At 44.0% G+C, this 15,297-nt stretch overlaps 1 protein-coding gene across 1 annotated transcript in view; it reads left to right on the plus strand.

Annotated features, from left to right (window-relative positions):
* cnnm1 (cyclin and CBS domain divalent metal cation transport mediator 1) overlaps positions 1–15,297 on the plus strand; it is a gene marked incomplete at its 5' end in the record, with an annotated part of 34,292 nt that overhangs the window by 1,798 nt on the left and 17,197 nt on the right. Inside the window, 4 exons of the mRNA XM_084075990.1 lie at positions 1–43; positions 874–1,051; positions 1,677–1,819; positions 2,339–2,753. The exon at positions 1–43 is cut by the window's left edge and continues 270 nt beyond it. Coding sequence (XP_083932116.1) covers positions 1–43; positions 874–1,051; positions 1,677–1,819; positions 2,339–2,753 — 779 coding nt within the window. The remainder of the gene's footprint in view (positions 44–873; positions 1,052–1,676; positions 1,820–2,338; positions 2,754–15,297) is intronic.

Genomic DNA, 15,297 nt, shown 5'->3' on the forward strand with positions numbered 1-15,297 from the left:
CCCCGTGGAGCTGAGCGTGCTGCAGACCAGCGGCACGGAGCAGGTAGTGAAGAAGGAGTGTAAAAACCCTATTCCCTTATGAAGTATATATATTATAAATATATTCCCTCGTAAACTTTTACTCACTTTTTCAAGACTGCCCTAAAAGAAATACCTTCAGGCGGCTGAAATGGGCTCTATGCACAGCAACCATATTTTAAAGACCTTCACAGGTGTTACCAATGATACTGATGAACTCAGGGTGCTGTTGTTGTGCATGTTGGCTCACTGGAAACACTCTGCTACACCAGTGGGTCTCACTCTCAACGTGTGGTCCAGGGACCCTCATGGTTCCTTGGGTGGGTTCCAAATGGCCCCTTATGGGAGTGTAACTCTGAGAGTGTACAAATGGAACAAAATTGACCCGTTCCATTTGTACACTCTCAGAGTTATGGGGCTCCTTGAAATTAAAAGTTTGAGAACCACTGTGCTACACTAAATGGAACAGAGCCTTCATTAGTATCATTGGTAAGACCTGTGACGGAAGTAAGGAAGAAGCCCAATTTCCTTCCAATATGGCTGCCGTGCATTCATTCTAAACTGGCCCCTGTAAAAGGCATAACCTAGCCCCCCCCCCCCCCCCCCTCGAACTGTTTACTGTACATTTTGTTTTGTTTTTCTTACCTTTAAACTGTTTATATGATGTTCCGCATAGAAGTGTAACTGTCTGTCATTTAATGTCTCCATGAATTAAGTACATGAGGAACAAGCCATTGCGGCTTTTCTGGGCTTTTTTAATCCTATTTAGTTGACATTGTGTTGTGAACTGTACTTCCATGTGCTTTTTTTCTCTGAAAAACTTCTAAACAAAGTATTCAATCAATATTCAAAAAGGAGCAGAGGCACGCACGGAAGATCGAGTCCGTGCGCAAGCACGGCAACTACATCCTGTGCACGGTGGTGCTGGGCAACGTGCTCACCAACACCTGCTTCGTGGTGTGGATGTGCCAGATCCTGGGCGTGACCCCACTCGCCACGGCTCTGACGTGCACGTTGGGTATCTTCTTCATAGGTGAGGTTCTGCATGCCGCACGTCCGCGGGCATACCAGGGCAGAATGTTGCAGTGCAGAATGCACTGCAACATAATTAAGTACGTTTACTCAAGTACCGTACTTAATTAAGTACAATTTTGAGGTATCTTTACTTTACTGGAGTATTTCCAATTTTCAGTACTTTTACTTCTACTCCACTACATCTCAGAGGCAAATGTCACCTATACTCCACTATTATTAGAAAACATTAGTTACAAGTTACTTTGTAGATTTTGATTATTATTACAAAACATACATTACCCACTTCAGCCCTTTATACATTTCGGCCATTTGAAAATAGCCGATCTACAAGCTCACAATTTTTTTGAAAACTTGTGAAATGGGACATTCCACATAATGAGTACTTTCTACTTTTTGTACTTTAAGTACATTTTGATACCAATACTTTTGTATTCCGGACTTTTACCTGTAACAGCGTATTTCTACACTGCAGTTTTGATACTTTCACTTAAGTAACAAATGTGAGTACCTCATCCCATCACTGGCAGAATGGAACACCTTGACGCCCGCAGCCTCGAATTCACCTGATATTTTTTCTAGTTCTCCACGGCTCTAACGTGCACTTTGGGTATCTTCCTTCACAGGTGAGATTCTGCCGCACTCGGTGGCATCCAGGCACAGCCTCGCCATCGCGTCCAGGACCCTGTGCGTCACCCGGCTGCTGATGCTGCTGTTCTTCCCCATCGCCTACCCGGTGTCCAAGATCCTGGACTTCATGCTCCACCAGGTAGGGCTGGGTATTGCCTACGACCTCACGATCGATGCGTATCACGATACAGAGGCCACGATACTTGCCCTAGCCTTGACGACCTTGCAGGATTATGCAGCTTGTAGATCTGCAATCTTTTTTGAATCGTGAAAATTTGTGCAAATCTTTGAATATATATATAGCGAACATTTTTTACTCAAATCTTTGCTTCTGGGGGGTCCCTTGTTCATATTTTGAGATGGGGGTCTGCGGCCAAATACATTTCATTTTATACTTTTTTTTTGTACATTTGTAGAATCCCCAGAAGCAAAGATTTGAGTTACAAGGGTTCGCTTTAAGAAATATGTATATTCAAAGATTTGCAAAACATTTCATGATTTAAAAAAAAAATAGCGGATCTACAAGCTCATGAGCTTGTAGATCTGCTATTTTTGAAAAGCCGAAGTATAAGATGATGGTTAAAGTGGTTAAAATCTAAAATGACAGATGCTTTCCCGGTCTTAATGGGTTAATTGACCCTCACCCCTACACCACCAGGAGATCAGCAGCTTCTACACCCGGGAGAAGCTGGTGGCCATGCTGCGCGTCACCGACCCCTACCACGACCTGGTGAAGGAGGAGCTCAACATCATCCAGGGCGCGCTGGAGCTCCGCACCAAGACGGTGGAGGACGTGCTGACGCCGCTCTCCGACTGCTACACGGTGTCCTCGGACGCCGTGCTGGACTTCGGCACCGTGTCGGACGTCATGCAGAGCGGCTTCACGCGGATCCCGGTGTACGAGGGCGACGACCGCGCCAACATCGTGGACATCCTCTTCGTCAAGGACCTGGCGTTCGTGGACCCCGACGACTGCACGCCGCTCAAGACCATCACGCAGTTCTACAAGCACCCCATGCACTGCGTGTTCAACGACACCAAGCTGGACGTGATGCTGGAGGAGTTCAAGAGAGGTAAAAACCCGCCACCAGATTGTTCATGTCACCATTCCGCGATGCATCACGTTGTTATGTGTTAGGCCACGGATCACCCATCTGAAAAGCATTTGTGTCAGGGACCCCCGTTATGCCCCTATATGTCGTATATAAAAAAGTTATTCAAAACACCTATGCTACAGCCACACACACACACACACACACACACACACACACACACACACACACACACACACACACACACGTGTGTGTAAATGTTTGCAATAGGGAGAGAGAGAGAGAGAGACACAGACAGACAGACAGACAGACAGACAGACAGACAGACAGACAGACAGACAGAGTAATTCAATTAGCTGACTGAGTGTAATAGAGAGTAATTCAATTAGCTGACTGAGTAGCTAACAATTTGAACATTAGCAAGTGGTGAGTCAACCCTTATGCAAGTGTGTGATATATGAGGTTGCTTAACAGACATTACATAACGTCAGAGTTGTCAGTCCAAAGAGGCTTTAAATCACAAGTGTTCACTGCGTTCACATGACAGTACTAATACAGCCTATATACATCAGGGATACTTAACCTTTTCAATGTCAAGCACCATTTGATTCAGAAAAGTATCTCTTGGGGCCCAAATCTACACTGTAAAATCCTCAGTTTGTATTTAAACCTGAGAGTGTACTAACTGAACCACATTTGGTTCCATTAGTACACTCTCAAGAGTTACTGACCCAAAAGGGTCTATATGGACCCCTGGTGGTCCCCAGACCCGACTTTGAGAAACGTCTACACACAGAGATCCCTGCATGGAGAGGCTGTTTCATAAAACATCTTTATGCTGTGCATGAATGCCCACGCACTTATTGAATGATAGCATCTATTCACGATCAGGCAAAAAACGTGTCACTTGTCCCCAGCGAGTCCATTCATCCTCAATAGAACACCTTTAATATCATTTAATGAATGCACTGTAGCATAATAGACTGTCGAATAAACTCCCATGGTAAGCAAAGATACATTTCATTCACATTTGCTGTTGTCGTCCGATCTGCAAGTGCAACGGCGTCATATGTTTTGAGGTATATAGTATTTAATTTCCATACCGTGACGTATTTTCTAGGGCAGTGGTTCTCAAATGTTTTCGTGCCAAGGACCTCCAAATTGATATGTATGTGGCCGCGGATCCCCACCTGAAAATATGTTGTGCCAGGGACCCCCAGAAGCAAAGATTTGTGTTAAAAATGTTGTGTAAAAAAAGATTTAAAGATTTGCACACATTTTCAAGATTTAAAAAAAATAAAAGCAGATCTACAAGCTCATAGCGCGGCACTCTGTGCCGCGTTTTGAGCTTGTAGATCTACTATTTTTGAATAGCCAAAGTATAACATATGGTTAAAGTGATTAAAATGATTGTGACGCTATATTAACAAATTTTGCTGGGGACCCCCTGGCATGTATTTTGGTTGTGGGAGGAAACCGGAGTAACCCGGAGGAAACCCAATGCAAACACGGGGAGAACGTGCAAACTCGACACAGAGAGGCAACCCCCGGCGTGGACTGAACCAGGGATCTCCTTGCAGCGAGGCAACAGTGCTGACCACTGCGCCACTGTGCTGCCCAAAATGTAGTCTTGCATAGCCAGACAACTATTCCGAATGCTATACAGAGTCTGGAACTACACCTCCCGAAATCCAAGGCAGGAAGCTATCATCCTGTTTGTCATTTCCGTTCACCAAAATCCTTTTACATTTGATTTTTTTAATTTCCATTTCTGCTAAGCAGCAAGCTATATATGCTTAGATTATTTTGATTTATATTTTGATTTGGAATTTCGAATTTGCGCGACTGTAAAGACGAAACGGAAGTGGGAAGGAGGCGTCACATCCGCTTTATCACTTGATCATTTCCCGAGCTTCTGTTGCTCCATGCTGTATAACGGAAGAATTAGAAAATTGTGGGAGGCAACAGTCTGACTGGCGAGACTACCCAACATGGGAACGGGGGCCTTTCAGTTAATCAATACTCACCACTATTTGAAGGGCACTTGAGCTTTGCAAAGGCATCCACAATGATCCAATTCCTACACAGGTCATTTTCAATTGCTACCCAGTGTCCCATGAGTTTTTAATTCGTTTTTATTTGGATGAGCGCTCAGAGATGGTGGCAAGGAATATGAATCAGAAATAACACAAAAGGCATGCAAACTTTACTAAAGTAATGCAATTGCTAGTAAGTGCATAATTACTAGGAAGTAAAGTACTAGTAAAGTGAAGTAATTTTGGCAGATATACCTTGATCCGCCTTTTTTGTCTTTTCCTTTTTGAAGAAAGAAGAGAATAAATTGTACACTGGTCATAGCACAGTGTCTTTACACATCGCACATTGGTGACATCACACTTGAGGTGCCGGAGCGCCTTTCTTTGGGTTTATAATCCGTTCATTTTTCACTGAACTCCGCTCGTGAAACCAGTTCACAGCGCTGTTTGACAAATGATTGATTATGTGTTGCCTGTGAATTTCCTTGGCAGTTGTTGGTGATGCGGAGGTTCCGAGGAACAGACGAGCAATTAATATGAATCAGGCAGGGGTTTAAGTTAATTCGCTTGAGGTGGTAAAAGACGGTCTGGTTACATTTTTGAACCTTTCATTCTTCATTACGTATACGACGGCATCTGTCACACAGCCTCAGTCTCCAGCCACTCACGCTGAAGCCGCAACTAACCACACGATCACACCATTGAGCAGGATATACATGGTGGTGGTGTGGAGTGTGCGTGGGGGGTGGAGGAGGGGGCTACGTGTGAACGATTTCAAAGTTGGAGTCAGCCTCTATTAAATGTATAGTTTAAATCAAATCATTTATTTTACACTTCCTCTCTGTAACCCCCGCCCCCCTCCCCCAGGATCCGCTCCCATCATGCATGCACCATAGACCAGTGGTTCTCAACCAGTGGGCACCAGTGGTCCTTGGGGGAGGGGGGGGGGGGGGGGGGGGTACCAGGGGGTCCCCAGCAAAATTAGTTAACATAGCGTCACAATCATTTTTACCACTTAGCTTTGGCTATTCAAAAATAGCTTGTAGATCTGCTATTTTTGAAAAATCTTGGGGGAAAAAAATAAAAAATTTGATATATTTTAAAGGGAACATTCTTTACACAAATCCTTGCTTCTGGGGGGGGGGTCCCTGGAAGGAAACATTTTCAGATGGGGGTCTGCGGCCAAATGTATATCAATTTAGGGGTCCTTGGCATGAAAAAAGGTTTAAAACCACTGCCATAGACAAACCGGGAGGCAAACTGGAAGTTTGATGGAATGCATTGATGTCACAGAGAGCCGGGTGGACAAGCTTATGAATTCATTATTTGTTGAATGATTGCGACCTCTGTCAGATAATCAGCTCAGGAAAGTAAAAGAAGACAGACATATCGATATGCAATTTGGAAACGGGTGATAAACTGTTCCATCCACCGTGGCTTGCCGAATCAGACGAAGCCCTTACCGACGTGCAAGGCCATATCGGCTGCTCAGTGCGGACGCTCGTTCACCTAGCGGCTGGCTCACAACAAGCCTCAAGGCCTCTCTGTCTGCATGCCTGCAGTGGTGGAAGAAGTACCTACTGACATTTTTTACTTGCGTAAATCTTGCGTTTTGAAAATAGCAGATCTACAAGCTCACAACGCGCTCGTTGTGAGCAATCTAACCTATTTGCAATGTTACAAATTAGGTGCTTAATCATTCACCAATTTAAGCAAGTGCTTTAACAGTCATTCAGATAAGATTGCAGATCTGGCTCAGACCTAGGCTATATGAGCGCTTATGCAAGAGCATTTTCGGGAGTCGGGACCGGCGCCGCTGAATCTTTTCATGGACAGTGAGGTCTCCAAACGTATATACAGTAGCTACGTCCTCTGGAGTCATGTGCAACCTGGGTTAAGGATAGAAACCCGACGCTCCAAACCTGTGCCCAGCGCAGGTGATCTTCACACTGTGGCCACGGGATATCGGAGATATAACCATCCCAGCACACACCAGCCTTCATCCATTAATGTTTATGCATTCATTCATCAATCACTCCATAAATGTTAAGATTATGACTGCTTTACCAGGCTATCTCTCATTAATGTGGCATCACGGCAGCCCCGTGACTCACGGGGAATACATGATTGCTTTATTTTAGTGTAACTCGAACACGCAGTGCGCACTGCTCGATAACACGTTAAATTGATATACAAACATATTCCATTCATGACGATGTGATTGGTGTCATTCATGTAGGCTACTTGACAAAGATTGTAGGCATACATGGTAATCCCACTGGCAAAGACTGCCGTTTCCACAGTGTGCCAAAATGCACGCACAGTTGCGTGCATTTTGCACGTGTGTGTGTGTGTGTGTGTGTGTGTGTGTGTGTGTGTGTAGTCGTACGTGGACATGACAGGCAGCAAGGCGGGCGGGGGAATCTCTTCTTATTGGCTTTCCATACTTTGTTTGGTCGTATTCCGGTTCTTCGTGTCGTAACATCGGGGCGTTTGGAGAATATTCTTTTAAATGACGGTTTCAGCCGTCAGATTTATGAAGCAGACCAAATGTACGCTGGGATTGGCTGTATATGATTGCTTGATAAATCACACGTGGACGTGGTCATGTGCTGATTCCTGGGCTCGAATTTTAAGCTGGTTTCTACATTGCATTGATAAATGATTAAAAAAAAACATTTTTTTACGGGAAGTAATCAAGATTGCACTTTTGAAAAATAGATAAAATCTAAGCACGAATGACGCTCTTGTTGGGCAGCAGTAATCGAGATTGCACATTTGATATGTTTTTTATCATAAAAGTAATAAAAATCGTTTTTGTAAGCATGTATGACGTTTTAGTTTGACAGGAAATAATCAAGATTGGACTTTTGATATAAAAGATGTAGCATAAAAATATTTTCTTGTGGCACATATCGTTAATTTTGTCCTCGTTGTGACCGCGGATATGCTCTAAAAGGGTGACAAACATATTTTTCATTTCAGCTCATCTTTAAGCGTTGGGATTAGATGTAATAGCAGTGCCATTCATTGTTTGAAGGGCCCAGATGGGATGGCACAGGGAGGTTCATAAATTCCAATGACATTTATGAGTTCCCCCCCCCCCCCTCTAGGCCTGGTTCTTCATCTCTTTGAGGAGGACCGTAATGAATGACTGTCGTCTTTAACACAGTGATCCACGGGCAGAGACATCTAAGCCTTATTTTAGCTCTACAATTGCGAAAGTGTGTGTGTGTGTGTGTGTGTGTGTGTGTGTGTGTGTGTGTGTGTGTGTGTGTGTGCGCGCGTGCGTGTGTGTGCGTGTGTGCGTGTGCACTGTGTAGGGTCCATTTTATTTTTTTTAACTTAGGGGGGGAGCATTTACTTAATCACTCTCAAGCCCTATATGCTGTCGTATATGACAAATAGTCAAAAAATTGCAGAAGATAGCAAATCTAACCCTGTCCTCAACCAGTTATGATGTCACTGAAACACCCTACATTGCACCCCAGAGAGAGAGCTTCAACCTTAAAAGGATCCCCGGCTAAAAAGCCAAATATGCCTTGGTACATTATAATTGTCCTCTAAAACTAAAATGTCAAATTAAAAAAACCTTAAATATTGTATTTATTTTAGATATAGTTCATCTTTCACTCAATTTCACTCAAGGGGCAATGCCCGTCGCAAGTTGATGATGTCATTTGTCCAGGTGTGGTCCAGCCCTACAGAATTTATGGAATGCATGTGAAAATAACAACTTAATACTTCCTAAGGTTAATATGAGCATCAAATCAATATTTTAAATATGTTTTATAGGGCTAGACCACACATGGACAAATGACATCATCAACTTGCGACGGGCATTGCCCCTCTTGAGTAAAAGATGAACTGTTTCTAAAATAGATAAAATAGTTAAGGTGTTTTTAAAAATATATTTTAGTTATAGAGGGCAATTATAATGTATTAATGCATATTTGGCCTATTAGCCAGCGATCCTGTTAAGCCTGATCCATACTTATTCTTTATCACTTAAACCTCACATAGTTCATTGACCGGGGTCTTGGCCCCCTCCTTTTTCCCTCTACCCCAAATCTCATTACCAGAAATAGCCTATTCTTGACCAATGTTTGCCTGTTATGAGATGCGCAGAATATGGACGCTAGGGTTCATGTGGTTAACCTTTTAAACCCTATACACTTAGTTGACTGCAGGGTCCCCCTCAACACCAAACCTCTTTGCCGAAAATAGCCGATCTACAAGCTTGCAATGAGCTTTTAGATCTGTTATTTTCGCTGAATGTTCCCCTGAGAATAGGGACGCTATAGGGGTGTGTGTGGTATGTGTTAAAGAACAGACTTTCAAGAGATGTGCGTACGGTGAAGTACGGATTAAGCCCTGCGCTGGGTTGACCCATGCCACCGGCATGTCCTACTGAGATTCCATGAAAGATTCAAGGCCAACCTTTCCAACGTCCTTTCTCTGTCACCCATCTCTCGCCCCCGCCATCCACCCCCCCTCTGCTGTCAGGGATTAGATCCCCCCCGGCTGCACAGGGAGCCTGGCAAGAAGCTGTGATGATGCCTCACTGAGAAGGGCAAGGGCAAGGGCCAGGGGTGAGGGTGTGTGTGTGTGTGTGTGTGTGTGTGTGTGTGTGTGTGTGTGTGTGTGTGTGTGTGTGTGTGTGTGTGTGTGTGTGTGTGTGTGTGTGTGAGGACAAAAAATCCACTGACATTTTGAACACACAGGCACGCATGCGCACACACACACACACACACACACACACACACACACACACACACACACACACACACACACACACACACACACACACACACACACACACACACCCTCACCCCGATGTTAGGGATTGATTGTGTGCATTGCAGTAAAGGTATATGAGTTTTAATGGGCACGGTTTACTGCATATACAGTAGTTACAGTAGTCACATGCACAGCAGCACACACACACACCCACACCCACCCACCCACCCACCCACCCACCCACCCACACACACACACACACACACACACACACACACACACACACACACACACACACACACACACACACACACACACACACACACACACACACACACACACACACACACACACACCATAGACTGTAAAAAAGAATGGACAAAGCCACTCCCCTGCTTTCTACAGAACGAAAATGAAGCCGATAGTTCAGGAACATGCATTCCTCCATCGTTAATATATACAGTTGGCCACGCCGGAACTCAAACGCTATTGGTTGAGACCAGACACGTGACCAGCGAACCGGAAAACACCCCCAAAAATGCTATTGGTTGGGTAGCTTGTCAATCAAGAGCGGGGGCGGGGAATGAATGCTATTGGTTGTGTAGGTTGTCAATCAAATCATCCCGCCCCTCCTGGAGCATAGCCTACTTTATCGTCAATTTTAGAATAAATGGGACCATAATTTAGCAAAACGCATATCATGATGATTGAAAGGAGACTTTAAACTAGCGACTGGAAGCATATAGAATTTATGACAATTTTTATTACGGTAAGAAAATCTAGTCTAAAGTTTGTCAAAAACCCATTCACTTGCGCTAAAATAAATTCTTTCTGACACTTCAGGTCGGCGCAGGGTAAAACAGCGCCACTCTGGCCATTCATAAGCTTCCGTGTTGGCCTCATCGTAAATATCCAAGCCTTGCCCCTTGACACACACACACACACACTTGTAAATGGGAGAACATTCATAACTCTGTCCCTCTTAAGCCTGATTTAAACTTAGTTTCTTTATCGTGTTTCGAGCTTCCAGATCTGCTATTTTCAGAGCGAGACGCCGGTGCACAACTATATAAATCAAGCGTTTGAGCTCTGCAAACCATTCCACAGATGAACAATAGTTAGATGGAGGGAGGCCTGTGATGGACTGTCATAATAAATCATGCATCAAATCACACATAATCATGGTGCATAAACACACATACACACACACGCACACATTCGCTGACAGACTTCCAACACAGCACACTGGAATGCAGTGTTATGCCAGCCTGGAGGAGCTCGAGAGACTGGCAGAGCAGAAACGATTACAGCAGGGACATCCATGTGCAGACCCACTCTCCTCCCCTGTGTATGTGTGTGCGTGTGTGTGTGCGCGTGTGTGCATGCACATGCGGGTAGAGTGTATATATGCATGCAAGAGTGTTATGCAACGTGAAAGTGATGTAATGGTTCCCCTAGCACATCAGCAGCTGAGGGCAGAACTCTCACGTGCCTCACCTGAGCTCTTCATCAGACAAGAGGAAGGCTGCCATGTCTCCAGTGGTGGAAGTACTCGGATATTTACTTCAGTAAAAGTAGCAATGCTGCAATATAAGAATACTCTGTTACAAGTAAAAGGCCTGTGTTCAAAATGGTACTTAAGTAAAAGTACAAAAGTATTGGCCTCAAAATATACTTAAAGTACCAAAAGTAAATGTACTCAAATGTTTGAAAATGGCAGATCTATGGCAAGATCTATGGCAAGCTCACAACGCGTCGCGATGCGACGCGTTGTGAGCTTGAATATCGGCTATTTTCAAATAGCCTAGGTATAAAATAGGGCTAAAGTGGTTAATGTAGGTTTTATAATATAATAATTTATATCTGCAAAGTAACTAGTAACTAAAGTTGTAAAATAATTGTAGAGGAGTAAAAGTACAATATTTGCCTCTGAGATACTACAGTAAAGTAAAAATACCTCAAAATTGTACTTAAGTACAGTACTTGAGTAAATGTACTTAGTTACTTTCCACCACTGCATATCTCATCGCCTCGACACACAGGCACAGTCCCATTTCTAGTTTAACAGTCTGGATGGCTGCCAGTCAATCAGCCAGAGCGCTCTTGTTGTTGCCGTGGATTAAAAGAGTGGATCCATCTCATCCCCTCGCAGTGATCTCCTAAAGCATACATGGGCAACTAGCGGCCCAGGGGCCACATGCGGCCCCCACCTTCACTTAATGCGGCCCGCAGGTTAATATCGGAATACTGATATGTTATTGATTTCAGCTGTTACAATTCCAAACATGCAAACATCACCCGCTTAGATTACTTCAGTCTAAATTAGTAGCTTAATGACTAGTATTAAAATTAAACTTTTTTATATCCAATGTATTTGTATTTATTAAAAAAGTTAACATAACTAAATGCATCTGAAATTAAAAAAGAATGTTACTTTTCAGGATTCCAATAAAAAAATAGTAAAAATAAAAAAATCTGGGTTACAATTCAAAAATAGCAAAAATAGCAGATCTACAAGCTCAAGCCAATTATTTTTACCACGTTTATACCCCGATGTTAGTCATCATTGTGGCAATTTAAACCTCCGGCACACATTTCTGTATTTTGTCACTGGCTCACCTGCCAGTGAGGAGCCCCACCAGGAGGACGCAGCACCTCTATAGAGACACACGGGCGGAAACGGAAGGCCTACAAATTCACGCCCACTTTTGAGATAGCGCCGCTACTCGAGGTCCGTTAGAACGACGAACTGCAGCTCTCAATGCATTCCCTATGAGAGGATATGAGAATTAGCCTACTTTTAAAATTATCCTGCATTAACTGGAGACGATATTGATTTAAATAAAATCATGTTTCCAAATGTATGGAGTGTCTTTGTAAACATATCTTCTTGTTTTCTTAATAGTTGATTTGTTTCACATTTAATTTGCCACTTTAACGAGTTACCCATAATGTTAACACAGCAGAGGGTAGACGGCAGACAGACAAGTTGTCGCATTTCAGTGACATCACTGTCTTTACGAGCTCCGAGCGCCGACCAGTGGTGTACCCACACTGTAGAGGCAGGACAGGCGGTCGCCTGCCCAACTAAGATCTCGCCTCCCCTAAAAAAAAACAAATAACCCGAAAATGTGTCATTGCGTGCTTAATGTCCTCAAAGTCACGCACCCAACAAGCTTTGAACTGAGCAGATTGGACCTTCTGTTCCAGAGATAATGACCAAAACATATTGAAAACGTCCACTTTCACCAGTTTTCTGGGTATTGAAAACCTCAAGGGATGCGTCCGTGACGTATATACCATGCGACCACTTAAAGTCTAGATCTCCGATGCTAGCGGTTTTGACATACTGATGGAGTATATTATAGTATATTGTGGGTAGTATATCGAGATGACAGATATGGGACATTAAAAAGGACAAATCAAACAAATGGGACACTTTATTAGAACACCAAAAAAGTCGCTACAGCCTCAGTAGTTAACCAATGAAATGACGGTATTTTACAATGCCTCTCATAAAGATTGCATTGAGAGCTGCAGTTCATCTTTCTAACGGACCCCGAGTAGCAGCGCTGTCTCAAAAGTGGGCGTGAATTTGTAGGCCTTCCGTTTCCGCCCGTGTGTCTCTATCCTACTCCTCCCGTTAAACACCCCACAGTGACTGGCACCACCCCAGCCCGTAGGAGTCACTTGCACAGCAATCTGGGAACCCATCGCCAAATAAAAAGGAAAAACAGCGCCCTCTGCTGTTTTTTACTTTTTCACTTGGCTCTGGGGGGGGCTATATGGTGGACCCGTGCGCAAGGAAACCGGGGTTTTGGTCTGCCTTCAGCGCTCCACTTCCGGTGGTGCGACTATGTTTTCATTCCCACAAACAATATTTCTCCACGGAACACTAACACCAATTCTCCCAAAGAACATGGATCGTTTTGGTTATAAGCCCACTTGTTTCTATGATGAAAGAGCAATTTAAAATGTTACTAACTTTCCGTGGTCTTGTCGGCTTCGAGGACGCTATTGTTAAATGAGTTTCGGCTTGTTTCTAGTGGGGAAGGAACGGCACACACGTAAATCCCGCCCTCTACATTTGATTGGGTAAAGCCCAGCCTGCTCCTGATCTGATAGCACGCCCACTTGAAACCAATGCGCACGGGTTGTCAACACGGCTACCGACAGATTCAAACGCAGAGCAGAATCTGTTCTTGAGAGGTTACTAGCACAGGGACAAAGAACAACCTTTTGTTGTTCTTCCGGCCCCAATCCGGCTTCCCTCCACCGAAAACGGCCAGTTGTGCACATATAGACCAGCGGAAATGAGCAGATCTACAAGCTTGTAGATCTGATGGACAGTGCTGTCAAAAAAGTTTATGAAATCTATGAAAAAGTTTGCATCTGCAACATATTTTTTATACAATATGCAGTGGGGGTCCCTACTTCATCTCTCTCTCAGCTAAAGGGTCCTCCTTGGCCTGAAAAACGAAAAAAGACCCCTGCCCTCATCTGAACACTCTTACATTTTCAGTCCATCTTTACTCTGTGGGACTGTGTGGCTCCATCAGGTGGTGTGAAGGTGATTTCTTGTCACATTTGTGTTTTTCTCCCCTCCTCAACCCAGGAGGCGGGTTGAGGAGGGGAGATTGTCTTACAGTGGGGGCAGGTTGTCTTACAGTGGTGGTAAAAGTACTCAAATGTTTTACTTAGATAAAAGTATCAATACTGTAATGTAGAAATTCTCCCATTTCACAAGTTTTCAAATTAAAAAATGTATACTGAGGATTTGTTCCCAGTACGTCATTGATTTTAACATTAAGTATAACGCCAAGAAGTGTAGCATCATGATTGTGCAAAGTAAAGAGGATAAAAAGGCTGTATTTCCTAATTTTATTCTCAGTAGTAACATTCTTCTTGTGTGCAGTGAGATTAAGTACCTTGGACATTATATCTCTGAAGATCTCACAGATGACAAAGACATCCATAGACAACGTTGCAAACTATGCCCAGGCAAACATATTCATGCGGAAATTTTACAAGTGCTCGTCAGAAGTAACTACAGGTCTAGCAGCATGCAAACATTAAGGTTGCATACAATGATGGTTTTCTCATACAAGCGTGCAAAATGTGCCTCCCGAGTTCATGGGTGCAGAGGTGGCAGCAGAATGTTCAGCCTAGTCAGCAGGTGCAGACATCCCTAGACTGCATGGTTGCATAATATGTGTTTACGTAAAAAGCCATGTCCTCCACACTGTCAAACTGTCTCCCCTAATCCCCTTCATGCCTGCTTCCCTCTCGTCTGAGTCACAGGTCACACAGGTCTCACACGCACGCGCGCACACGCACGTACGCACACGCGCGTGCACGCACGTACGCGCACGCACGTCGCACACACACACTTTATGGGAACATGCATCCAGATTCAGAGCCACATTTACGAGGACCTCCCTTTCCAGAGGTCCCAACAGGGCTGAACAATGAATTAGGCAATTAGTTTGACTTCTGTTCGTCAACACAAATATCATTTCACATTCCTCTGCTGCATTTGCATTCACACAGCGTTGTACAAGAATGCATGAAGCATGGGGACCCCATTAATCTAGCGTACCTATTCTCGGGTAAAAATCGCGTCTATTTTTGGTGTAGCGTTTTAGTAGGAAAGCTGATTTATGACCCCCACACACACACACACACACACACACACACACACACACACACACACACACACACACACACACACACACACACACACACACACACACACACACACACACACACACACACACACACACACACAC

This window comes from Gymnoscopelus microlampas (assembly GCF_963454915.1).
Source record: "Gymnoscopelus microlampas genome assembly, chromosome: 13".
Classification (NCBI taxonomy): Eukaryota; Metazoa; Chordata; class Actinopteri; order Myctophiformes; family Myctophidae; genus Gymnoscopelus; species Gymnoscopelus microlampas.